Genomic DNA, 26,213 nt, shown 5'->3' on the forward strand with positions numbered 1-26,213 from the left:
GAGATCTGAGAGCCTCCTCCCTCCCTCCTCTCTGTCTCCATCTCTCAGTCTCTGTCTGTTTCTCTCGGGGTCTGTCTTTTTCTGTCTCTGTCTCTTTAACTCTTGGTCTCTTTCTCTCTGTCTCTGTCTATCTTTCTCTGGACCTCTGCGTATGTGTCCATCTGTCTCTGTCCCTGTCTGTCACTCTCTGCCAGTATGTCTCTGTCCGTCTGTCTCTCTCGCTCTCTGTCTGGATCATGATATTTTGTAGGGGATTAAGGCACTGGGATCAGCTTGCTCTAAGCCTTTATAATCCAGGTCTGTGATTTAATCCAGCCCTCCCCCCCCCCATATCTCACACACCAGGATCATGTTGAGGTCAAAAGGGAAAAACATAGATTGATTCCTGGAAGTCAGCCTGATGGCCTTGAACACCTTTTCACTTGTTTTTGTTTTGTGACACTGTATTGAACCCGGGCCTCACACACAACTAGGAAAATGCTCCAGTGCTCAAGCACTCCAGCCACGCTTCCAGCCCTTTTCCTGTTTGTTTATACTTTGTTGGGACTTGTTTGTTTCTTTTTTAGCTAGTCTTACTACCTGTGTCAGGGCTGGCCTTCAGCTCATGATCCTCCTATCTCTGCCTCCTGAGCCAGCCAGGACTACAGGCAGATACCACCACACCCAGATAAACACTCTCCATGAGCCCTGTCCAAACCCCAGTTTCTCAAGATCCCCATTGCTGGATCTATGGCTGATGTGGCTCCCACTTTTACCGAGGCAAAGAACCTGGGATCTAAGGTTGAAGCTGGCAAGAGAAGAGCAGACTGTGGTAGAACTTTGAATGTGGGGGATGGGGGGGAATATGTGTATGTGTGTATGTGTGTGTGTGTGTGTGTGTGCGTGTGTGTGAGACTATTTCTTTTCCAGCCACATTGCCCCAAAGTTCCCCTCACGGCCTCCCCCACCCTCCCCTGCGCTGGGGCTGGGCCAGGTCTAGGATTTGGGACTACGAAGGAAAAGACACCATCAAGCTTTTCAAATTTTGAAATGGCACTGGGCCCCAGGACCCTCTGTATATTCCACACACAATCTCTTCCTCCCGCAATATCTTCCTCCTGCATCCAGTCCTGTAGATGCCCCCTCTGGCCACCACACAAAGCGGCTGCTTATAGTCTAACCTCAGTCCACACTACTTCCAGGGCCCCCACCCCTCCTCCATCTTTCAGGGGTCTTCCTTTGGTGTCCTTTCTGCATTGCTTGGGTGAGAGGGCTTCTGGGAGCTCCTCAGCGAGACATCATCTTGACAAACTCTGCAAAGAAAACCCCAGGTGAGGTGCTTCCATGCACAAAAACCAACATGGCCAGCACTGAGCTCTTAGGGATGACAACGTCCAAGACAGATGCATAAAATGCTTCTCAAAGCTGCCTTCCAACTTCAAGCCCTCACTTGGAGAGAAACAAGGGAAGGGCTGGTGGTTCACACCTGTAATCCTAGCTACTCAGAAGACTGAGATCTGCAGATCACAGTTTGAAGCCACCCCCGGGGCAGAAAAGTCTGTGACACCCTTATCTCCAATTACCTACCAGAAAACCAGAAGTGGAGCTGTGGCTTAAAGTGATAGTGCACTAGCCTTGTGCAGAAAAGCCCAGGGATAGCGCCCAGCCTCTGAGTTCAAACCTCAAGCCTGGTGCGTGCATAGGTACACACACACACACACACACACACACACACGGTGACTTGTGAATTCACGCGGGATTAAAAGTGGATTCCAGGTTAGTTCACCCTGGGATCACCTTCAAAGTCCACGGTGCCATCGCCATTGATGTCGGCCTCCTGGACCACCTCGGCAATCTCTCGGGGTGTCAGCTTCTCCCCCAGGAGCCGCTGCATGGCCTGCTGCAGCTCCCCCAGTGTGATCTCCCCGTCTCCGTTGGCATCAAACTGGACACAAGCCAAAGGGCTAAGTTAGCAGTGGCGGCAAAGGCTGCCCTGAGTGCAAACTCCCCGAGGCCAGCACACAAAACAAGCCAACGGGAGGCTGGGTATGGTGACATACACACGTGCATACATGCACACACAGACACACCCACACGCTCACAAACAACATGTGCATACACGCAGGTATGCACTCACAACACACCCATGCCTGCATGTGCGTGCATATGCCTATGTGAGATATGCATGCACACACACACACACACACACACACACGCGTGTACCCGTCAGACCCCCCACTCGCTCACTTCCTTGAAGGCATCCCGCATCTCCTGGACGCCGATCATGCCCGCTGTCTCTGCCAGCAGCTTGGGGGTCATCAATTCCACAAAGTCTTCAAAATCCACGCGGCCACCCACTGGGGACGGCAGAGGCCAGGTGAGGGCAGCTCCACTCTGCAGTCTCCCCTCACACTCTGGCCTTCGGGGCAATGTAAGCAATAGCTCCCATCTCCTTACCACTGCCTTCTTGTTCTGTGTTTGGAGGGGGGTGGGGAACCAATCGTGGGGCTTGAACTCGGGGCCTGGGCGCTGTCCCTGAGCTTTTATGCTCAAGGCTGGCACTCCACCATTGTAAGTCACAGCTCCCTTCCCTGCTTGTTTTGGGGTGCTTCATTAGAGAGAGGAGTCTCACGGACTCATACCTCAGTTGTCAGATCTCAGTCTCCTGAGTAGCTGAGATTACAGGTGTGTGCACCCGCGCCTGCCTCCAAGCCCACCCTTTGTGACCACCTCTGCCCGCACCCCCTCTTCCCCAGGTCTTACGGTTCATGCGGATTTGCTGGCCCAGCTCGGTGAGCTCCATCTCGGTGGGCATGTAGCCCATCGTCCGCATGAGATTCCCCAGGTCCTTGTACGAGATGAAGCCGTCCCGGTCCTTGTCAAACTCAAGGAATGCTTCCCGAAGCTCTGCAGGTTCGGAGAGAAGGTGGCGGTCACTTGGGACAATTAGAGGGGATTTGTTTCCTTTTAATTTTTCAATGATGAAAAAGGTGACATGGTTCTGGATTCATGGTGCTTCACAAATGGATACACTGACTTGCTACCTCTTTGTGTAACTACTGAAGAATAAGAAGATAAAAGCAGTTTTGTTTTTATTATGGGACTTGAACTCGGGACTTGAGTGCTGCCCTGAGCTCTTGCACTCAAGGCTAGCGCTCTACCACTTTGAGCCACACAGCTCCATTTCCAGTTTTTGGGTGGTTCCTTGGAGATAAGAGTCTCACAGTGTTTCCTGCCCGGGGTTGGCTTTGAACGGCGATCATCAGATCTCAGCTTCCTGAGAAGCTGGGATTACAGGTATGAGCACCAGCACCTGGCACATGAATCGGCTTTGTAGAACAAGTTCTACAAACCTGTAGGTGAGAGGAGAGAGACAGAGGGATGGGAGGTTTCCCAGGATGGAATTTACACACTGCGATGAAGGGCAGACTGAGCGGTGGACAGCACCAGGGAGGCTCTGAGCAGGGAGGGTTTACCTTCGATCTCATCTTGTCCCAGGGGTCTCTCCTAGAAAGAATGCAGGGCAGGAAAATGGAGAACCAGAAATCCCAAGTCACCCTTTTCCTGTTTCTGTCATTCTTCCTCCTTCCCCCTGCCCACCCCCCTCCTCCCCTCCCTGTCATTTCCTCACCCCCATCTTTGAGTCCCCATCCTCTCCTCTGCTTTCCCAGGCAAACGACTCTCTTTGCATTGAGTCCATCAAAGGCAACCCGGAGTCCCGTCCTCCCTCCTGGATGGCCTCCAGCCACTGGCCTCCCCAGGCTGATGGAGGCTGACAGAAGGGCAGGGCAGAGGGCTGGGGGGACCTGCCACAACCCTCGTAAATGGCAGGCCAGGCTCAGAGCTCTTCCCGCTGTGCCCCCCTGGGTTCCTTGGCCTCTGTCTGCTCCCCAGGCCACAGCCCTCGAGTGTGACCAGTGCGCACGGCACCCAGAAACCTCTGGCAACTTCCAGTCATCAGTGCTCTGCCGGCTCCTGGCACCTCAAGGGGCCGGCAGAGCCCCCAGACCTACTGGCCCCCAAGATATTCCACAAACCAACCTTCCTTCCTTCCTTCCTTCCTTCCTTCCTTCCTCTTTTCCTCCTCCCTCCCTACCTTCCTTCCTTCTTCCCTCCCTCCCTTCCTCTCCTCCTCGTCCTTCCTTCCTTCTTTCCCCACCTCAGATAGAATTCACAGTCTCTTATTATACAAGCATTTTACAGCATGAGCCATGCTCCCAGACCTTTTTTTTTTTTTTTTGCTTTGGTTCTTTTCCTGGTGAGGCCTTCCCCACACACCCGCCTTACTGTTTGTGATGGGTGATGGTGGGGATGGGTAACCTTGCTATCATTTTGCCTAGGCTGGCCTCAAACCACGATCCTCCCAATCTCTGCCTCCCTCCAGAGTGGGTGGAATGACAGGCAGGACCTGCTGTGCTTGGCCTGTCGCCGCCCTCCTATCCCTGACTCCCTCTGTGCTCAGAGCCTGGCCCCAGCTTTCTTCCCTTTCAATCTCCCCCCAGCCCCTCCCCCACAGGATCCCTTCTCTCCTCCTTCCTTTTCCTCTCCTTCCTGGGGATCTCGAAGCCTCATTGGAGGCTCAGACCCACCTCACCCTGCTACTCCCACATTGCATACATGTAAAGGAAAGACCTCGTGACTCCATTTCCCCCACCGTAGAATGGAAGTGAAGCAATCACCAAGTTCTGGAATTGTTTGGAAGGAATAGAAAATACCAGGCGGGGCCAGGTGGCAGGGCCATCACCGCCATGATGACTGTCTCCCTGGTGACACCGCCAGGGCCCCCTCGCCCTCCCCCTCCGGCCCCCTCCTCACCCGGTGCTTCTCTGCGATGCCCTTCCTCAGGAAGATGCAGGCGGGGCCCATGGGGATCTGCATGGAGGATGGCTGGGCTCGGCAGAGGCTTCGGTCCAGGGCGATCCTCCTTCCTGCTGGCCTCTCCTGGCCTCCCTGTCCGGGTCCCTGTGTGGCAGAGCTGTGACAGCTGGGTGAGAAATCTTGGGGCGGGATCAGAGCGCCCCAGCCTCCCCATCTGGCTAGGAGGAGGATGGGGGGGGGCAGGGGAGCCAGCGTGGGGCTGGGAGATTCTCTTATCCCCAGGATGGAATTGGGGAGCTTGTACTGAAATGATAGGGATTAGAGCGAGAGTGAGGGCATGTCCCCATTCACCCCATCGCCCTGCAGCAGCCAGAGCTCGCTCTCAGCCTAGACGTTGGGTCACAAAAGATGGACCGGATCGGACCACTGGCCTCAAAGCCTCTAGCTCAGTCAGCCACGTGAGGAGTGTGTGCTGCCCTCCACTGCCCATCCCTTCCTTTCTGCTGTGTATGTGTGTGCGTGCGCACACGTACACGCACACGCTGGTCCTGTGGCTTGAACTCAGGGCCTGGACACTGTCCCTGAGCTTTTATACTCAAGGTTGGTGCTCTACCACTTGAGCCACAGCTCCACTTCCGACTTTTTGGTGGCTGATTGAGATAAGAGTCTCATGGACTTTCCTGCCTGGCGGGATCCTCAGATCTCCACTTCCTGAGTAACTGGGATTACAGGCGTGTGCTATTGGTACCCAGCTTCCCTTCTGGTCTTCCTGGATAATTTGAGGGAAGAGTGAGGTAGAAACGAGCATAGGGGGTGAAGCACAGAGTGGTGAGGGGGCCTCCACACTGGCGGGCTGGGGACATCTGACATGGAGGGACCACATTCCCAAGAAGAAGGTTGACATAGTAGGACAACATAGCCCTAAGAGTGCTGTGCTCTGGATTCGGTTTCAGTGTTGGGAGCTTGGTCCTCTCCCCTCTCTGAGGTGGAGCTCAATGGGAGGTCCACAGGGTTGCTGCCCCCAGGGGTGGTTACCACCTGCTCCGTTTCCAAGGGAGTCACACTGCCAAACACCTCATATTGGATGGGGCCTCGGCGGGAGATATGGGTCACAGGTCACGCGGTGACCCAGGAAGCAGAGCCTCTGGTAGGCTCAGGCCAGTGCCATTGTAACACTTGACTTGCTGGCCCAAGAGTCTAGAACATTCTTCTGTCCTGGTTCTGTGCAACTCTGACTCCACCTCTTCATTACCCAACTGCTGGAGGGTAGAGGGAGCAGATGTCCTGCAGGGGCTGGAGCTGGGCCAGCCAGCAGGAGATCTCGTGGCCCGGGCGCTGGGGCCGTCCACCAGGAGGCTGACAAGTCCCACAGGTACGGAATTCAAGGGGACATGGGGGGAGGAGTGGGGGGGAAATCTGTGAGAACCCAAGGGGATTAAAAGCAAAAAAAAAAACAACAACAACAACAACAACAACAACAAAACCCACACATCTCCAAAGGAAAGATGATTATGAACTGGCTTTAATTAGTTTTTACCAAGATGTCACAGCATACTGAAAGCAAAGGGAGGGGAAGCATTGGGTGTGGCTCCCCAAAGCGGGGGGGGGGGGGGGGGGCTGGGGGGGGGCTTGGGAGGAGAAGGGGTCTGGGTTGGGGAGGGGAGGGCAGCTGGGTGTGGGAAGGGGAGGGATCTGGGTTGGGGAGGGGAAGGGCAGCTGGGTTGGGGAGGGGTCTGGGTTGGGAAGGGGGGACAGCTGGGTTTGGGAGCAGGAGGGAGAGTCTGAATCAGAGCTCCAGGGCTCAGATGCTCTTCAATCGCTGCTATGAGGGGTTAGGATGACTTAGCATCTAGGGAGGAAGAGAAGAAGAATAAGAACTCAGAAGGACATTTTTTTTAATATGGTACTGGGGATAGAACCAGACCAATCTAACATGCCAGGCAAATGCTTACATCAATTTACACACACACACACACACACACACACACACGTCCTTTTGTTTGTATTGTGTGTGTATGTGTGCATGCTGGTACTAGGGCTTGACCTCAAGGTGCTGAACCCAACCTAGCCCAAAGGGTTAAGACTCTGTGAAAACTACAACTACAATGACTGGGGCAGTGGCTGGAGTGGTAGGGCCTGTGAGGCTCTGAGTTCAAGCTCTACTACTGTGGAGAAATAAGAAGCAGTCAACATGGAGGTATGGCTCAAATAGTAGAGCACCTGCCTTGAGCAAAAAATAAAATAAATCAAAAAAGCAATAAAGCCCCACCAAGCCGACTGAGAGTTCAAGGCCCTGAGTTCAAACCCCAAACCCCAGTATGGCACAAAATGGCAAGCAAAGCCTGGTGCTAGTAGCTCTCTCCTGTCATCCTAGCTACTCAGGAGGCTGAGATCTGAGAATCATGCCTTAAAGCCAGCTCTGGCAGGAAAGTTCTTGAAACTCTTATCTCTGATGAACCAGCAAAAAGCCAGAAGTGAGGCTGTGGCCCGGGTGGTAGAGTGCTAGATTTGAGTTTTTAAAATGCTCAGGGACAACAGTCAGACCCCGAGTTCAAGCCCCAGGACCAGCACAGACACACAACTAAAAAAACCCAAGCAAACAAGTTCTCCTCTGTGAGCAATTGTGAGCACTGGGGTCAGAGCCATACCTACCCCACCATCTCCTTGATCGTGTCAAGGATTTTCTGCTTGTTCTTCCAAACATTCTCTTTGGCCTTGTCCAGGAGCTCGTTCACCAGCTCCAGCGAGTAGGTGCCAGAGATTTTGAATGTGCTGTATTTATGCTTCCAAGCCTCGATATCATCTACATTAGGGTCAAAGTGGGAGGGACAATGTCTCTTCAGTTCAATTAGACTTCAGTTCAATTAGACTTTCTGACGGTGTCCATTTCTACTGGGGACTGGTAAGTAGTTCTGAGGACCAAACCTAGCCAGCCCCTACTTCACAAATCAAACTTCCATCATGACTCTAGCTCTATATTCATTACCCAAGCCGCCTGCCTCCACCTGAGGGGATCTTCTATGATAGTGTGTGGAGAGTCAACCATGGTGGACACAGAGCAGGTGGCTCAGAAATAGGCATGACATAAAAGGTGACCATAGACATGCTCATCTCCTCCTGGAGGTCTCTCAGGAGTCTAGAGGAGCAGAGAACGGGGGTAGGGGGTGGGGGGGAGGAGGAGCTGCCATGGAGCCTGAGCCTCTGCTATCAGCTGCTCACCTTTAACCTCATGCTGAAGATGCCCAAGTGGAAGGAGCCAGATACGTAGGGGGATGGACAATAATGCCCCCCAAAGAGAGGGGACAACCACGGGCACAAGAACCATGTTAGATAGGGACCAAGGGTGGGGGAGGAGGAGGAAGAGGGGGAGGAAGGCTTTCTGCTTTCACATATTGAAGGTCAACCAGATGTCCCCAGTGCATAGCACAGCCCTAGTGGCCAAGCCCAGCATTTCTTCTTCCCACATCTTCTCACCTGCACAGTTGCATTTGTTAAAGAGGGGGAAATGCATCACGGTGGGCCCGGTGTCCCCCTTGAAGATGTAGCAACTGTCGGGGGCCATGGCACAGGGCTCTAGCTTGGCTTTGTCCACAGGGGGGAAGGGGATCCCATGCAGACTGCAATAGTCAGCCGTGGATACGACGGTCTGCAAAAGGGGGCCCCGAGGACCTGAGTCAGGAGTTGCCCCTCAAATCCCTGAGGTCTGTGGCCCACACTGGAGCCTCAGAGAAAGAGTTCAGATGCACAGCAGAGTCGAGGGAGTGGGCTGGTTAGTGGGGCTTGTGTTTCTTAAAACAGATCACACTCCCCGGGTTCTGTGGGACAGTGCTGAGTGTCCACAGGCTCGGCCCCACAGGACCAAGAGCTGATCATCTCCATGGAGCATAGAAGCCTGGAAGGCGATGCTGAATGAAGACTGACCCAACTACCTTGGTGAAGTGGTGAGACCCCCACAGTGGCAGACCTCCTGCCAGGAGCAGGGGCCCTGGCTAGCTGAATCTAGGCTTAGGCTGTTGGGGTGCTGACTTCAAGACCCCTTAAAACCTGACGATGAGGGATTTGCTTTTGGGGCCCCCAACTGGCACCTCTCCATCAGCCTTCTGCCTCCACCCAGGCCTGACACCCCTCATGCCCTTCTCAGGCTATTCTCTCTTACCTCAAAAGGATCCCCATCACTGAAGTCGAAGGAGAGGATGAGCTGGACCTCCCGGGTAGGGGGCAGGACAAGGGGATAGGCACTGTTGATGGCCAAGCCAGCGTCCACCAGGTGAAGGAGCTTCCGGCTACACATTTCCTGAACTATCTTGTCATCCGCAGAGCCTAGGAGGAAGCATCTTGGTGATTCTGCACCCCAAGGTCTATGCTAAGACCAGAGCATGGACACACACACACACACACACACACACACACACACACACACACACAGCAAACAGAGCCCAGCAGCCTCCTGCCCAGCCAGAAATGCCACAAGACAAGGGAGGCCAGGGCTGAGGTCCAGCCAATGTGCAACCCTGCTGCAGTTTAGGTGTATTGTAACTGTGACTCTTCCCCCAGCCCAAAAAAATCTCATGTGCTGGAAGCTTGGTCCCCAATGTGGGGAGTAGAAGCTAGCACATGGAGGCACCCGAAGAACCCTCATTAGAAGGGACTTACGCTGGTTGGTGGAGTGGATTTGCTTCTGGAAAAGCAAGCTGCCCTTGAGTGAGGTACACCCCACCCGCTAAAACCCCTACTGTGTATTGTCGTCTCCTGCTGTGCCAAAGAAATCCTCAGCAGAAGCCCAGCAGAGATGAACTGCCCAATCTTAAGATTTTCAGCCTCCACACAGAAATGGGGGGACAAAGGGTGAACAAAAGCAGCAGTGGTCCTCACTGGACACTGTGTGGAAAATGAGCTACACAACTTGTCGGTGGGAATGGGAGGGGAAAACTGGGAGGGAGTGAGGGAAGGAATGACACTGTCCAAAAAGAAACGTCCTCATTGCCTGACCTATGTAACTGTTACCCCTCTGTACATCACCCTTATAACAAGAAATAATTAAGAAAAAAAAAAAGACATTCAGCCTCCAAAATGAGGAGTCAAACAACAAACCTATTTTCTTTATAAAGTAACCATGGGCTCGGGCCTTGTGTTATAGAAACGTAACTCAGACCAATGTGATTTCTCAAGCCACACCCAGCCTTGACCCGGAGGAACAAGATTTGGCATTGCACCCTGTGTTTCGTAAAAGCAACAGGGCACCAGACACAAGATGCGCAGGGCCTTATCACAAACCAGGGTGCAGGGGCTGTCAGGGCCTTGGGAGGGATGCTCATCAGCCGTGAGGATTATGGAGATTGTAAATGGGCCTCCGACACTCTGGAGACCAGAGTCAATTCTCCCCTGAGGAAGGGGTCAGCTAATGAAAGAAAAACTATCCCACAAAGACAGATTCCAGGGTCTGCCAGCAAGGAATTAGGATTTGGGGGCTGGGGATGTGGCTTAGTAGTAGAGTGCTTGCCTAGCATGCATGAAGCCCTGGGTTCGATTCCTCAGTACCACAAACACAGAAAAAGCTGGAAGTGGCGCTGTGGCTCAAAGGAAGGAAGGGAGGGAAGGAGGAAGGAAGGAAGGAATTAGGATTTGAGACAGAGAAAAGTGCCCACCCTTCAGGGATTGGGCCTTTTCAATGTCAGGAACCACCCACTCTTCAGGAATTGGGTCTTTCAGATGTAGGAACCACCTACCCTTCAAGGATTGGGCATTTCCTGATACTATCAATCAATGTCAAGGACACCTCATGTCTCTATTAACCAACCCCACCCTCCAGGGAAGTTACTCCACTCAGACTTGCCTAGTACCACACCCCCACCCCCAAGCTCCCACCTCACCCCAACAAGAGACAGGAAGAAGAGCTTCTTACCTGGCTTGTGGAGGTAGTTGTAAATGGTTCCCCATTCCCAGTTCCACAAGCACACTATGGTTTTGTTCAAAAACGATGGCCAGCTCAAGAATGACTCTAGAGGGAGAAATGGAGAAGGCTAAGGTGAGTGTCATGGATTAAATATTTCCCCAAGCCGCCACCCAAATCCCCAAGGCCCTCAGAGAAAGCTCTGAAATCCCAGGGGGTTGGGGGGGAAGCCTGGATGTGGATACAGTGTCTTTAAGTAGAAAAATATAGGCTGACCCTAACTTAAGAATGTGGTCCTGAGCCGTGCTCTGGGTGGCTCACACCTATAATCCTAGCTACTCAGGAGGCTGAGATCTGAGGATCATGGTTTGAAGCCAGCCTGGACAGGAAAGTCTGTGAGACTTTTACCTTCAAGAAGCTACTCAGAAAAGGCCAGAAGTGGCATGGTGGCTAAGTGGTAGAGTAGCCTTGAGCAAAAGGAGCTCGGGGACAGCACCCAGGCTGAGTTCAAGCCCCAGGACTGGCAAAATAAGGAAGAAAAGGTGGGGGGAGGGGAATGCAGTCCTAACCCAAGAGGACTGGGAGCAAGACTCAAGAGTTGGGCGGATGGGGGAAAGAGCACAGAAGGGCACAGGGATGGGGTGGCCAGGGATCTGTAGCCAAGAACAGAGGCCCCAGGAGAAGCCGGCCTTGCCCTGACTACGGCCCTGGGACCCTGAGAAAACACTGGTTGACTTGGGTGAAGGGCTGGTGATATTCAGGGCTAGGTTCAGGAGAGATAGAGGACTTAATGACCATAAATTCTTCCTGAGTTCAAACCCCATCACCCCCCAAACAAACAAACAAACAAACAAAAAAACAACTTTGGACTCATTCCTAGAATTAGATACCAGAAGAACCAACAGACAGATTGATCTGACCAGTGGCAACATGCCTTTCTGCAGGGAGAGTTGTGCCTTTGCTGGCAGGAAGGCCTTCATGCATATCTGCTCAGACACGGGGCCTCGGGTTCATTTTTAAGGGAAGCTCAGAGGTTGGCAGGCATCGGGGAGGAGAAGGGGACAGGCAGTGGCCACAGAGAGCAGCCATCTGTGCTGACCCTCATCTGTGGGAGACACTCTCCGAACTTCTCCCCTTTCGTCCATCCGTGTGGCCCAAGTGGGGCTGGCCTCACCTGTGCCTGCCTCTGTGGGTCTACTGTGCACCTCTTCCATGGGGCTGTGGACATCTGCTCCCCTCTGTGGCTTGTTGCCATGTTAGCAACTTGGGACATCCCATATGGAAAGAAGGGATACACAGCCCAACGGGTGCCTAGTGGCTCACACCTGCAATCCTAGCTACTCAGGAGGCTGAGATCTGAGGATCAAGGTTCAGAGCCAGCCTGAGCAGGAAAATCCATGAAACGTTTTTTTGGGTTGTTTGTTTGTTTGTCCGTTGTGAGGCTTGAACTTAGTGCCTGAGTGGTGTCTCTCAACTCTTCAGCTCAAGGCTAGTTCATTGGAGATCAGAGTCTCACGGACTTTCCTGCCCAGGCTGGGCTTTGAACCTTGATCCTCAGATCTCAGCTTCCTGAGTAGCTAGGAGGACAGGCGTGAGCCACCAGGGTAACACATGAAACTCTTATTTCCAATGAACAACCAGAAAACCAGAAATGGAGCCATAGTGCAAAGTGGTAGCCTTGAGTGAAAAAGCTCAGGGACAGCGCCCACTCCCTGAGTTCAAGTCCCAGTGTGGCACACACACACACAAAGGTGCAGGCGGTCACTCCCAGTAGCCTCTCCTCCCACCCATGGGGCTGAGAGAGGGGAGTAAAGAGCATGGGGGGGGAGGGGGGCACTCACGCCTGCTCACAGCCTCCGGAATGAGATGGTCAGGCTGCCCTTGCGATGTGCAAGAGTGCACCAGGCTCTGCAAGAACTGGCTTTGCTCCTCCTGGGACATGGTCTCCCACGTCAGGATCTTCTCCGCCAGCTTCCCACACATAGTACCATACTTCTCTGTCCCAAGAAACCCAGATGGCTGGGGATAGACTGGAATCCAGGACACGGGCTCCCACCCTCACCCAGCCCGCTCTACCTCCTCTCCCATGAGGCCCTAGCTGCTCCTCCTGCTTTGAGAGCCTCCTCCAGGCACCCAGGCTCCCCCCTGCCTGCTGGTAACCCCAGCACAGAAGCTTCCTCTGCTCTCTCCTCTGCCTGCTCCCAGCCTCTAGACTTTCCCCACGGAGCATCTCCAGCGTGCTCACAGGCTCCGCTCACTTCTCAGCACTTGGCACCAAGGCCACATTTCTAGAAGGGTCTATAGATTCTCTCTCATTGTTATACGGATGGAGAACTACAGTGGGGGCACGGAGAAGTCACATGCCGGAGGTCGCCCAGCTAGGAAGTTTATGGCTAGGATGTGGTCCCTCCCTCCCTACCCCCACCCCTGTGCTCCTCCCTACCCCTCCCTTTCTTAGATGACTTGCAGCAACCCACAGATGGCCTCCTATCCCCAGAAAGGCGCACTGCATGCCAGCCATGTTCTAAAACAAGTGCAGCAAGGCCACCTTATGCACAGATCTATTGCATGTGACTTTGATGAAGGATGCTCAGCAATTTTTTTTTTAATCAGTTGGGCTTAGTGGCTCAGGCATGTCATTTCAGCTACTCAGGAGGCAGATATAGAGGATCATGATCAAAGGCCAGTGGGCACAAGCCACGCCCACACTAGCCCTGGCCCTCCTTTCCTTTATTCAGGCTTTCCCTCTGGGTCACCCTCAGATCACACCTTCCTGCCCCTGCCCTATCTCCACCCCCGCCCCCCAGGCCTCCCTAGGCTCAAGCCAGCACACTAACTTGGGTTGGCATCCAGGGCCTGCTTCAGAGCCTGGAGCTTCTCCTAGAGGTCTGGAGCCTTCGGGTCTGTGGTGTACTCCACCAGCAAGTCCAGGAGCAAAGTATCCACCGCCAACTCTTCTTTACTCAGCCCTGGGCAGAGAGAAGAGGCGAGGACATGCAGCCATCACCATGGCGCCCCGCTCCCCGCCCTGGGTGCATCCTAGGCCATCCTCATCTTCGCACACTTTCCTAGCCTCAGCGCAGGGATGTGGCCAAGCGGGCCACCTCCTCCCTGCCCAACTCGCCCAGGATCTTGTCCCTCCCAAGACCAGAAGCCCAGCAACCTCCTTCAGGTAGGTCAGAGCTCTCAGGACCAGGCTGGAAACTCACCCCTGTCCAGGTTCCCCATCCTCCCCTCACCCCTGCCCCATTCCCTCCCCCTTCCTCTTCACTCCCTTCCCGTTTGTTTCTGGGGGACCCAGCCACCAGGGACAGCGAGCACATTGCCCAGGCCCCTTCCCAACCTGGGGTGCAGGGTGCGTATTGACTCGTCTCTGCAGCATCTTCCATTTCCAGGCCTGTCCAAAACAAACAAATAATTCCTTTCTGTCAGTCACCTTCACAAAGACCCAAACTCCCAAAGAGGCTGAGGGTGGGAGCCTCCATCCATGAATGGGGCCCCAGGGGTGGTACAGCGGCCCTGCAATACTACCTGGACTTTTTATGTTTGGGACTTTAGTTATTTTTAAGGCAGGCTACTGTGTTGTTTAGCCAGGCAACTCCTGGGATAATCAACACAGTCCTGTGGTGGGGGCACAGAGCCTCATCCATGAAGGCCGAGCCCCCGGGCCTGGCCTCCATAGAGAGCTAGGTCTACGGCGCATGTGCACTTAGGAGCACCCGCACAGCGGTTCCGAACGCAGTGGGAGAAGCAGGCACCGCCTTTGTGGGGCCACAGGCGGCACCGAAGGAGTGGCCACAGGTGACACTGTGAGGGCAGCAGCTGGCTTAGGCCCGGGCTCCATCTCCTGGAGCAGGACACTTACCTTTTTCGGACGGACTCCATGACAAACATTCATTTTTCAGGTTCAAAATCTCATCTGCAAGAGAGCAGAGGCAGGACAATGTTGATGTGCACAGTATAGATCCCAAGCTATGGGGCCCAGTATCTTGATGGCAAATACAAACATCTCTAGCTGAACTGATTTAATGGATGGCAGGATGGGCTGGAGATTGCCTCCCCACCCTCCCACCCCCACCCGCCATAGCAGCTCTGAGACCTAAACTTGCACTGTGAACTTGAAATGGTCGGTGGCTGGTGCATTTATACCATGAGAATGGGCAACCACCGCCAATCAAGACAGCCAGCCAAGCACGCCCATGAGGGAAGTGGGGGCTGGGCTGGAGGGAGGTAGCGTCTCCTTTTAGCATCATCTTGAGCCAACAGGTGGCAGATATATATAGTCATGAAGGAACACCCATGAAGCCAAGTGTGGTAGTGCAGGCCTTTAACTCCAGCACCCAGGATGGCAAGCTTGAGGCCAGCCTGGGCTATAAAAGTGAGATTCTGTCTCAACAAGGAAGAGGGAAAGGGGAGAGGGGGAAGAGGGAAGAGAAGAGGAGACAAGAAAGGAAAGGAAAATGAAGGGAAAGAAAAAAAAGAGAGAAGGGGAGGGAAGGGAAGGGTCACATGAGAGCACACGATGAAGAGCATCGCTCAACGAGCAAACAGCTTGGCAGGTCAACTCCTCACAGTGACAGTTATGACTAGGTTAGGATTTTAAGGGGATCTTATTTGTGCCAGGCTGTAGTCTAAGCACCTTGAATCCATCAGTCATTTAGTATTCTTTTCTCTTGGGCTCTTCCCTACAAGACATGGAGGAACTAATCACCCAGTTCTCAGAATCACTACTCGTCTCTCCTCCAAAGACAGAGGCCCAGAGAGGCTAAGGAGCCAGACAGAGGTGACAGAACTCCCTAGAGCCACTACCACAGCCCTTCTCAGGCAAGCCTGGACTCAGGGCCACCATGTAGCCCTCGTGGCTGCCCCAACCAAGGCAGGGCATGCAAATGACATGGAAGCCACTCCTCTGCCAGGTGGAGGATAAAGATGGTGACTCTTCTGGCACCGGATCTCCCTAGGCGATACCCTGTCTGTTCTCCCAAGACTCACCCCATATATATTTCTTATTTTCTTCCGTGTTCGCTATAGCGCTTCCCCATAAACCTGCAGAGAAAACAGAAATAAAACGATGGGTCTGTTGGCTACACACCAGTGCCTCATGCCTGAAATCCCTGCTACTCGGGAGGTTGTGATCTGAGAACTGCTTTTGGCTCAAAGCCAGTCCAGGCAGGAAAAGTCCATGAGACTCATCTCTGGTTAATCACCAAAAACAATCCCGAAGTGGAGCTGTGGCTCAAGTGGTAGGGTTTGTTATCCTTGAACAAAAAGGAGCTCAGGGACAGTGTAGACCTAGAGTATGAGCCCTAAGAACTGGTATCAATCAATCAATAAGGTCACATCAAGGAGGACCTGCAGAAACTGAAGAATTGGAAGATTCTGGGAGGTCCCCAGGCCTTTTGCTTTTCTCCTTAGCAATGCAGGACCTATGTAGAGCTGGACCTTTGGTAGGGGGCGGGGTGTGGACATCACTATGTCCCTCCCCCACTGTACCCCATCTGACCTCAGTACTGACCTCTCAGGAAAGAAAGGTCTCGTTCAGGCTCCAGCTTGCTCAGCTTTCCATTCTGGAAGTGGCTTCCAAACTGGGTGACAGGGATGTACGCCCCAAGGGTGGGGTAGCCAGCTTGGTGAGGAGTGAACTCAAACCAGGAATCTGGTGGGGCCAGGGGGTGGGGGAGGGGAGGATGGAACACAAGGGTAAGTATAGACACGGAGCTTAGATTCACAGCTGGCAGTCAAAAAGAGGGAATGGCGAAGACACTGGCATAGCAGACACAGCCTGTGTGGTCTCAAAAATAATCTGGGGGGGTGGGGGTGGGGAGATCTCCTTTCCAGACTTCTGAGAGCCTTTGATTAGCTGGATAGAGCTCTTCCACTTTCCAGCAGTCTCCCTGATTACTGGAGCTATGGAGGAAGACAGTTGTAAAGAGGAGCAGGGCAGCTGGGGGCTGGGGCTCGCACCTGTCATCCCAGCTACTCAGAAGCTGAGATCTAAGGACCATGGTTTGAGCCCAGCCCAGGCAGGAACGTCTGTGAGACTTTTATCACTAAGAAACCAGCAAAAAGCTGGAAGTGGCTCTATGGCTCAAGTGGTAGAGTGCCAGCCTTGAGCACAAATGCTCAGGGACAGCGTCCAGGCTCTGAGTTCAAGCCCCAGGATCAGTAGCACACACACACATACACACTTGTCCCCCGCCTCCACTTTGGGCAGCCCCCCCAGGCATACTGTCTTGTAATTTTCCCAATGCACACACACCATCAGCCCGCACCCTTCAGTGGTTTCTGGTACTCATCTTTCTCCTGGCTCCCTGATGGGAAGGTCAGCACAAGCTCTCACCTCCTCCCTCCCACCTTCCCTCCCCAGCCCTCCAAAATTTGTACTTACTCTTGGTTTTTGCCTTCACCCATTCAGGCTGAAGGTCATTGTCAATGGCGGCATATATGGGGTAGGGGAGCATCCCTGCCTCCACATCCTCCTTCAGACTGGACAGACAAGCGCTCAGGAACTGTGGGAGGAGATGAGGAATGAAGGACTGACTCCAACCCTACTATCCCGGGTGCATACAGATGGATGTCAGGCAAAGCCCCAGGTGTGCAAGGTCGCGAACACGCTTGATGGAAGCAGGACAATCTGACTTTAAACACCCCATTGTGGGCCTAGCCTTTAGGGAACTCTGAGGCCCAGCTGTGTGACCGGGCAGGGTTAAGAGATTGGAATGCCAGGAGGCTTTTACCTTCTTAGGAGAAGGTAAAACAAGCAAGGCAAGACAGATGTAGAGCTGTTTGAACATTAAAAAGCTTGAGGCTAGGAATATGGCCCAGTGATACATGAAGCCCTGGGTTCGATTCCTCAGCACCACATATACAGAAAACAGCCGGAAGTGGCGCTGTGGCTCAAGTGGCAGAGTGCTAGCCTTGAGCAAAAGAAGCCAGGGACAGTGCTCAGGCCCTGAGTTCAAGGCCCAGGACTGGCAAAAAAAAAAAAACTCTAGGGAGCACAAAGATGCCATCAGGCCCCTCCCAACTGGTGGTGCCACTTCTAGGATGGGGGGGGATAGGGGGGCTCTATCTTCTCAAGTAACCTCAAAGGACTCAGAGGTTGCCAGGTGTCCATGGCTCATTCCTGTAATCCTAGCTAGTCAGGAGGCTGAGATCTGAGGATCATGGTTTGAAGCCAACCTAGGCAGGAAAGTCCTGTGAGACTCTTAGCTCCAATTACTATCAGAAACCCGGAAGTGGATCTGTGGCTCCAAGTGGTAGAGTGCTAGCCTTGAGCTGAAGAGCTCAGGGACAGTGCCCAGGCCCAGAGTTCAAGAACTAGGGCTGACCAAAAAAAAAAGGAACTGAGAGGTTGGAGAGAGAAAGAAAGAGATGGGAAGGAGAGGGAGAGAGAGTTGTAAGACAGGATGCCTAAGGAGTGACTTGCCTCTCTGCTCTGTCTGGAGACAATTAAGTAGGCCCAGAAGTCAGTGAGAGAGTAATTCTTGGATCTGGATGCGTTGATGGCTTTCTGCAGGCTCTTGAACACATCCCACTCCTTATGCTCAAATCGCTGTTTGAGTTCCGTCTCGATACTGGCCATGTCCCCACGGTTGCTGTACAATGAAGACATGGCCCTGGGGGGAGAGAAAGTGTGGGGTAGTGGGTGTTATTTCTGCATGGAAAATGTACCCAGATTGAAGAGTGACGTCTGCCCTGGGCTGAGAACTGGACTCACAGGTGTGAGTGATTTGGGCCTTCTTTTACTGTCAGGCTGAGTATGGAAGAAGAAAGTCGGGGAAGGTGAACAGCGTGAGGACATCAGTTAAATCAGGGCAAGGGCATACTTAATTTATGACAAATGTCAGAGAAGGATTTCAGCACCTGCTGGAATAATTCTTCCATGTTTTAAGCAGGAAAAGAGAAAGAGAGAAGAGAACAAAGTTAGAACAAATGACTCTTGAGAGCCAGCTTTTGTTGCTGTTCTTCTAGACAAGAGATGTGACTATCACTTAGTCTTCACAGCCAACCAAGAAAAAGAAGGGGAAGTTCACCCTCCATGTTACCAAGGAAGCTACCAAGGCCCAGAGTGGTTGAGCAACTTCCCCGACCCCACACCAGGAGGACAGAAGCTGAACTGGGCGTGTTTCCAGATGGGCTACTGTCTCTTCACACCTGGTTCTCTACACTGTGCCTGGGTGGTGGGGACTGAGACTCAGGCTGGGCGGGGCGTTTTCCTAGAGGAATGTCTTGCCGTTTCCTATGCAGGAACCCAGAAAGGATTTTTGATGCTCCAGTTAACTGGGTATGGTGTGCTGTTTACAGTTGCACTGGCTAGCAAAATTACCCCTGGCAAGGCAGGTGCCAGAGGCTCGCAGCTCACACCTATAATCCCAGCATCTGTAATCCCAGCCATTCAGGAAACTGAGATCTGAGGATGGCAGTTCAAAGCCAGCTCAGACAGGAAAGTTCCTGAGACTCTTGTCTGTAATGAAGCAGCAAAAAGTCCAGACGTGTCCACTTCTGAGCTATGGCTCAAATGGGTTGTAGAGTGCCAGCACTAAGCAAAAAATAAAAATTAAAAAGCCAACAGAGAATTCAAAGTTCTGAGTTTAAGTCCCAGTGTACAAACAGAAGCAGAAGAAGAAACAGCTTTGGGCTTCTAATAGCACACAGAGGGACAGAGGATGACTCTAGGAACCGGACAAAGCTATTGGGTAGAAGGTCTGCCGTGTATGTGTGTGTGTGTGTGTGTGTGTGTGTGTGTGTGTGTGTGTGTGCACGCGCGCGCATGCAACAGTCCCAGAGCCTGGGTGCTGTCCCTGAGCTTTTTCACTCAAGGCTAGTGCTTTGTCCACTAGAGCTACAGCTCCACTTCTGGTTTTTTGCCCTTCCTTCTTTCCTTCTTTCTTTCCTTCCTTCCTTCCTTCCTTCCTTCCTTCCTTCCTTCCTTCCTTCTTTCCTTCTTTCCTTCCTTCCTTCCTTCCTTCCTTCCTTCCTTCCTTCCTTCCTTCCTTCCTTCCTTCCTTCCTTCCTTCCTTCCTTTCTGTTTTGGTAGTTTAGTGGAGATAAGAGTCTCAGGGAGGGGCTGGGGATGTGTGCCTAGTGGCAAGAGTGCTTGCCTTGTATACGTGAGGCCCTGGGTTCAATTCTCCAGCACCACATATACAGAAAATGGCCAGAAGTGGCGCTGTGGCTCAAGTGGCAGAGTTCTAACTTTGAGCAAAAAGAAGCCAGGGACAGTGCTCAGGCCCTGAGTCCAAAAGCCCCAGAACTGGCAAAAAAAAAAAGAGTCTCAGGGAGGGCTGGGATGTAGCTTAGTGGCAAAGCACTTGCCTAGCAAATGCAATGTTCTGGGTTCGATCCCCAATACCAAAACAAAAAAGTCTCAGGGACTTTCCTGTCCTTCTGGCTTCAAACTACAATCCTCAGATCTCAACCTGCTGAATAGCTGGGATTAAGGCATGAGCCACTATGCCCAGCTCGAGTGGTTTTATGACCTAGACATGGTTGTGTCAACCACTGGCCACTGGGGACTGCACTCCAGCTCCAGTGTCTCTTGCGGTCCTCCCCCAGAGGTCAGGGAAATGTCCAGCCATGATTTCAACTTCCTGTGACCAGCTCTCCTCCTGAAAGCAGCTCCTCAACCATGAACATCACCTATTTGGGGAATTAATGTGTCCTCGCCACCATCATCACCACCGGGAGGTGACAAAGAACTCTTCCAGGAACCAGCACCCCCTCACGCCCCCTCTTTCTTCTGCCACAGAAAGTCTGCTACAAAGCACAGGCACCCTCGCTGACCCCTTGGAGTCTTGGCCTGTCCCGTGTTGTGTTCACGGTGCGGGGGATTGGGACCCAGGCCTTGTGACTGCCCCGCGTTTGTTGAAGACACATTCCAAAGTCCCCAGATGGTAGGGCAGAGGCAACCATGCCCATGAACCCACCTCCACACCCAGGGCAGACATTGCTAATCAATCTTGGCACTTTTTTTTCTGGGAAGAGATAAAACAAGACTGACTTTTGAGCTTGGTGCGGTTAATAGCTATCAGAGATAATGGCATGAGCAGAAATTCAGATCATAGGGGTGAGGCAGCTCTTGCACACCTGCAGTTCCAGGGGCACAGGGGTTAGCAGAGTTGCCTCAGGTTCCAACACTAGGGAGCGACACCGAATGCTTCCCTTCTGTTGCTCCTGCTGCTGCACTGGTAAAGAAGGACTTAGGCCTCACTCGCGCCTATAATCTCAGCAGCTCAGGAGGCTGAGATCTGAAGACTGAGGGTCAAGGCTAGCCTGGGCAGGAAAAGTCTGTGAGACTTCTTATCTCAAAACACACACACACACACACACACACACACACACACACACACACACACACGAAACAGAAAGGATATCAGTCATTGGTTTCCTCTCTCTCTGTCTCTGTCTCTCTCTCTTGTTCTCTCTCTGTCAGCCCTGGGCTTGAACTCAGGGCCTGGGTGTTGTCCCTGAGTTTTTGCTCAAAGCTGGCATTCTATCACTTGAACTACAGCTCCACTTCTGGCTTTTTGGTGGTTCATCAGAGCTAGGAGTCTCTGGACTTACCTGCCCCGGGCTGGCTTTGAACCATGATTCTCAGATCTCAGCTTCCTGAGTAGCTGAGATGACAGGGATGAACCACTGGTGCCCGGCTCACTGTCATTTTGATGTTGAAAAATCCTCCTCACTTTTGGATCCAGAAACTCAGTCCTTACCACGTGGAGCCTGAGACTCCGGCCAGGTACATGATGGCGTCCAGCAGGCCGAGTTCTTTCAACTCACTCAGGACCCCGAGGAAGGCGATGTGTGCCCGCATGCCACCGCCCGAACCCAGCACAGCAATGCGAGGAGCCTGGGTATCGGAGCAGAAGATGGTGAGAGGTTAAGAACCCAGCTGCGAGTCCAGGCTCTTGCACTCAGTGCTTGAGACAGAGTTCTGTATGCCTGCCCCCCTTCCCGTGTCCACCTGCCCTCACCCTGGCTCAGCTAAGGCTTCATATCCTGGGGAACATTGGGGGAACCCCCAAGGATATCTCCTACCATCCCTCACCTTAGAGGCTTGGATGCCCTGGTCTTCCAAAGCTTTTAACACCCGGGAGCTGCGTTTCTCCACACAGGCCTTCTCCTTTTCCCCGCCATCTTGAGGACTTCCCAAGGCAGAACAGAAACAAAGTCCAGACAGTGTGCGGTGAGAGGAGGAAAAAAACACAGCCACGTATCCAGGGTTGCCTGCCATTCAGGGGGTGCTAGTGTCTCATGCCTGTCATCCTAGCCATTTGGGAGAGAAGGATCCTATTTGAAGGCCTGCCCAGGCAAACCCATGAGATCTCACCCCTTCTCAATCATGCAAAAATACAGTGCAGGGCCAACCATGCATCAAAGTCCACTTGACTCTGTCCTTGCAATCCGCTCTGAGCGCCTTATCCCGCTTCCACTGGGACAAGGCAGTGATGGAAACTGGACTGTGAAACTGGTTTGGGAGCTCCAGGGGGAGCCTGTGCCTCTCGCCAGCAACAGACGCTCAAGGTCCCATTAACAGGGTCTTTATTGATTATAGACAGGGGGGTACGTGCAGAAAGTAAGGTAGCAATCGCTTTAAAGTTACACCAGCATGGGGAACAATCTTAGGGTGAGGGACTTCCTTATCTTAGGAAGGGGAGGCAAGCAGCAAACACCACCATTTCTATAGGCCTTTCTCTAACTCCTAAAGGTCCAAGGGAGTTTGGATTCCAATTAACTCATATTTAGGGTAGAATCTCGGGTCTCTAGTGCTAGGAGCCATTGATCTTTCTCAGGTGACTCCCAGCTTCCTAAGAGTCAGAGAATGGCATGCCAGTTCTCTTTACCTGACCTCACGGCTCAGCATTTACAGGTGCCCACACGCTGTCTCAATAGGAAGGAGAAGCTGGGCTTGGTGGCATTTGTCTGTCATCCCAGCTGTGACGGGAGGCTTTAAATTGGTGGGTTGAGGTCCAGGACAAAAAGCAACACTCTAGCTGGGAATATGGGCTGGTAGTAGAGTGCTTGCCTCCTGTACATGAAACTCTGGGTTTGATTCCTCAGCACCTCATATATAGAAAAGGCGCCAGAAGTGGTGCTGTGGCTCAAGTGGTAGAGTGCTAGCCTTGAGCAAAAAGAAGCCAGGGACAGTGCTCAGGCCCTGAGTTCAAATCCCAGGACTGGCAAAAAAAAAGCAACACTCTATTATCCTAAAATAACCAGTGCAAATGATGGCTGGAGTGTGGCTCAGCAGGAGAGCACCTGCCTAACAAGCATGAGGCTTTGAGTTCAAATCCCACTACTGCTTTTTTAAAAAATTAGGCAAGCTGGGTGTCAGTGGTTCATGCCTATAATCCCAGCTCCTCAGCTACTCAGGAGGCTGAGATCTGAGAACAGATCAGCACAGGCAGGAAAGTCCAGGAGACACTTACCTCCAATTAACCAGCAAAAAGCCAGAGGTGGAGGTGCGGTTCAAGTGGTAGAGCTTTCAATGAAAAAGTTCAAGGATGACATCCAGGCCCTGAGTTCAAGACCCAGAACACACGTACACAGGTGCGTGTACACACACACACACACACACACACACACACACACACACACACACACTCCTCTGGCTCTAAAAATTGACATCACATATTTGGCTCACCCTGTGCTTCCAGACATCAGCAATTTAGGGGATGGCTCTTGGTTCATCTTCCAAATCTCCTCCGCTTATTATATTTGAAGTGTTCCCTTCCTGGCTGCAATCAAGCAGATAACTATGCAGGTCAGCCCAGCCCTGAGCAGCCAAGCCCACATCTGGGTGCCCAGTTCCGGTCTGGGGTGAGGGGAGTGGACGCAGGCCTTGGGCTTGTTTCCCAGGAACCCCCTTGGAAGAACTGGCCGTCCGGTTTCCTGGGTTTGGATCAGCCGTGTTCTTTGTCATTTTTGTCACCTGACCTCTCCCCGCCTCCAGAGGCCCCAGGTGCCCTCAAATTGATCTCTGGTCCTCTGTCCATCTTGGGGATCGAGGCTGAGCCAGGGAGACTCTCACACAGCCCTGCCTGGGTACAGGGACCGATGCCACGCAATGGAAAGCAGTGGCTTCCTCTAGGGTTGGCTGTGGTCCCCCAGATTAATCTTTCCTCTGTTCTAATAGTGAAGTTCTTCATCTGTGCCCAGAGCTCAGGACGTCTCAATGTCCTGGAGCCATTGCTAGGAGACTGGCTGAGGGCAAGGGACCCTCCCCGACAATGGGACATCTCCAGCCTTCCCAGGTGTTCAGTCCACAAAAGGCTCTTCCCCCCTTCTCTGCAAGGGGCTAGATGAAAAAGCCCAGCTTCTGCAGGGCAGAATTAACTCTGGGGAAGAAGTTGCGATTGATTGTTGGTGAGCAGCAGGGGGAAAGTGACTCACACACCCTACACACATCCAGCTGAGTGCTAGAGCTCCTGCCTGTAGTCCCAGCAACTCAGAAAAAAAAAAAAAACATGTCTTAAGATAGCTTTCATTCTATGTATCCATCACCCATCCATTCCTACAGCAGCTCCTGCTTAGAATGGCACTCCCAATACCCCCGCGATCCCTTTAGCTGGTGGCCTGGTGCCCTCCCCTCCACCCCTCTCTGAGCCAGGCAGGGGGAAGTTGGATGAGAAGATGTGGTTACTTACGATGCTGGGGGTCCCCCGCAGTCCTGAATGGGGCAGAGGGCAGAAACAGGAAGAAGCAGCCACAAGCTCCGTCTCACGACTCCCTTCGGGTGGGTGGGCCAGGCCTGTCGAGTGCATTTTATATAAGGTGTTTAAAGGAAGTGGCTGGGAACCCAGCCTCTGGGGAGGGGGAGAAGTGGTGTACGATTAATTTTTTTTATCACCTCTGGCACAAGCTGGACCTTTGGGTGTGGCAAACTGACGCGGCGCCAAGTGGGTCCAGCTTGTGGAAAGTGCCTATGTGACATCTTTACATAGGCTCTGGGTGTTTAATTCTGAGCACTGACCATAACAACTTGCAACACCCGGCACTCAAAAATGATCTTGCTTGTGTTTTATTGTTGGTGGTGGGGCTTGAACTCAGGACTTGGGCGCTGTCCCTGAACTCTTTCTATTACTTGGAGCCATGGCACCACTTCTCGTTTTCTGGTGGTTCATTGGAGATCAGAGTCTTGTGGACTTACCTGCCTGGGCTGGTTTGGATTTCAGCCTCCCAGTAGCTGGGATTATAGGTATGAGCTTCTGGTAATTGGCTCCTCATGTTTTTAATTTCTGTTCCCCGTCTCTCCATCTCGCATCTCTTTGCCATTTCCCTTCAAATTTCTTTCCCAATAGAGGAGGCCTGATGACTCCAGGAATTTATTACATGTAGATTTGACCAAGGGTGGTTAAAAAAAAAAAATCAAGGGCTGGGAATATGGCTTACTGGCAGAGTGCTTGTCTTATATGCATAGGTTCGATTCCTCAGCACCACATAGACAGAAAAAGCTGGAAGTGGCATTGTGGCTCGAGTGGTAGAGTGCTAGCCTTGAGCAAAAAGAAGCTGGGGACAGTGCTCAGGCCCTGAGTCCAAACCCCAGGACTGGCGAACAACAACAGCAACAATCAATTTTCAAAACCACACCTTGTTGATTCCCATGGGTACACTGTCAGTTCTTCAGAAATTGTTTTAAACCATGTGACCCACTAGGCATTTTCCTGCCTTTAATTTTGTGAAAATCTGCCTACCCTGGAGTAAATTGTGTTCAAATAGAAAGATAAAAGCTAGGGTATAAGAGGCAGAGATCTGAAGATTGCAGTTCAAAGCCAGCCTGGGCAGGAAAGTTGATGGGATTCTCCAATTAAGCATCAAAAATTCAGAGCTGTGGCTCAAGTGGCAGAGCGCTAGCTAGCTTTGTGTGAGGAAACACAGGGACAGAGCCCAGGCCCCAAGTTCAAGCCCTAGGACTGGCACACAGACACACACATACACACACATACACACACACACACACTACATATATGTATATATGTATATATATATATGTATATATATATATATACATATATATATATATATATATGCTAAGGCAACCTCTCAGGCCACAACAGGGCACGCTGTATTAACTGAAGTGATAACTATGTTTTGAAGGCTGGGTAGCATTCTGGGAATTGTCAATCAAGCGTCTGCATTACTGCACAGAACACCTGCGTCCAGCACATGAGCAGTTTATCCTTGATGGCAGTCGCTTTGGAACTGTAAACCGATGGATTGCAAGGGTCTGTTGTGTACTTTTGTGGGTTTGGAAGCATTCTGTACCGGCTCTGTTCCTCTGTCCTCTTACCTCCTTCCTCCTCCTCCCCCGCGTCCGGTCTCCTCCCAACATCTCTGTTTTGTTTTCCTGTCCTCCTTGGAACCCTGAGAACAAGTAGGCATCAACCAGCAAACCTGACCACCGACCCCCTGAAGTTCAGTTCAACTCCCTCAACTGGGGACACAGGATAAAAATAACTGGAATGTCCAAATCGAATACTGTGGAATCTGGCCGGGAACCACCTGTGGAATCTGGCCGGGAACC

The 26,213-nt window shown here is 52.4% G+C and overlaps 2 protein-coding genes across 2 annotated transcripts; both read right to left on the minus strand.

Moving 5' to 3' along the window:
- Nucleotides 1-1,152: 1,152 nt before the first annotated feature.
- On the minus strand, nt 1,153-4,857 carry Cabp5 (calcium binding protein 5). The gene is made up of 6 exons (XM_048368946.1): nt 4,795-4,857; nt 3,456-3,486; nt 2,743-2,886; nt 2,227-2,336; nt 1,777-1,924; nt 1,153-1,292 (listed from the first exon to the last, which is right to left on the minus strand). The coding sequence occupies exons 1-6, from the start codon at nt 4,855-4,857 to the stop codon at nt 1,267-1,269; spliced, it is 522 nt and encodes a 173-aa protein (XP_048224903.1). The 3' UTR covers nt 1,153-1,266.
- A 1,662-nt stretch (nt 4,858-6,519) lies between these two features.
- Pla2g4c (phospholipase A2 group IVC) lies at nt 6,520-24,465 on the minus strand. Its single transcript, XM_048368947.1, is given in 16 exon segments — nt 6,520-6,646; nt 7,450-7,600; nt 8,272-8,443; nt 8,954-9,117; nt 10,700-10,817; nt 12,539-12,684; nt 13,525-13,689; nt 14,553-14,606; nt 15,680-15,733; nt 16,203-16,343; nt 17,076-17,196; nt 18,117-18,306; nt 21,403-21,545; nt 21,744-21,834; nt 23,334-23,427; nt 24,337-24,465. Coding segments are annotated over 15 exon segments (1,764 nt in total). The 5' UTR covers nt 23,381-23,427; nt 24,337-24,465; the 3' UTR covers nt 6,520-6,639.
- Nucleotides 24,466-26,213: the final 1,748 nt, after the last annotated feature.

Source organism: Perognathus longimembris, chromosome 20, assembly GCF_023159225.1.
Source record: "Perognathus longimembris pacificus isolate PPM17 chromosome 20, ASM2315922v1, whole genome shotgun sequence".
Lineage (NCBI taxonomy): Eukaryota > Metazoa > Chordata > Mammalia > Rodentia > Heteromyidae > Perognathus > Perognathus longimembris.

Excerpts from the sequence above, each read along its gene's own strand:
- Cabp5 (XM_048368946.1), bottom strand. The coding sequence starts at position 4,857 with ATGCAGATCCCCATGGGCCCCGCCTGCATCTTCCTGAGGAAGGGCATC. Across the intron at positions 3,487-4,794 it reads GCATCGCAGAGAAGCACCGG|GAGAGACCCCTGGGACAAGA; the intron begins GTGAGGAGGGGG and ends CATTCTTTCTAG. Across the intron at positions 2,887-3,455 it reads GGGACAAGATGAGATCGAAG|AGCTTCGGGAAGCATTCCTT; the intron begins GTAAACCCTCCC and ends CCGAACCTGCAG.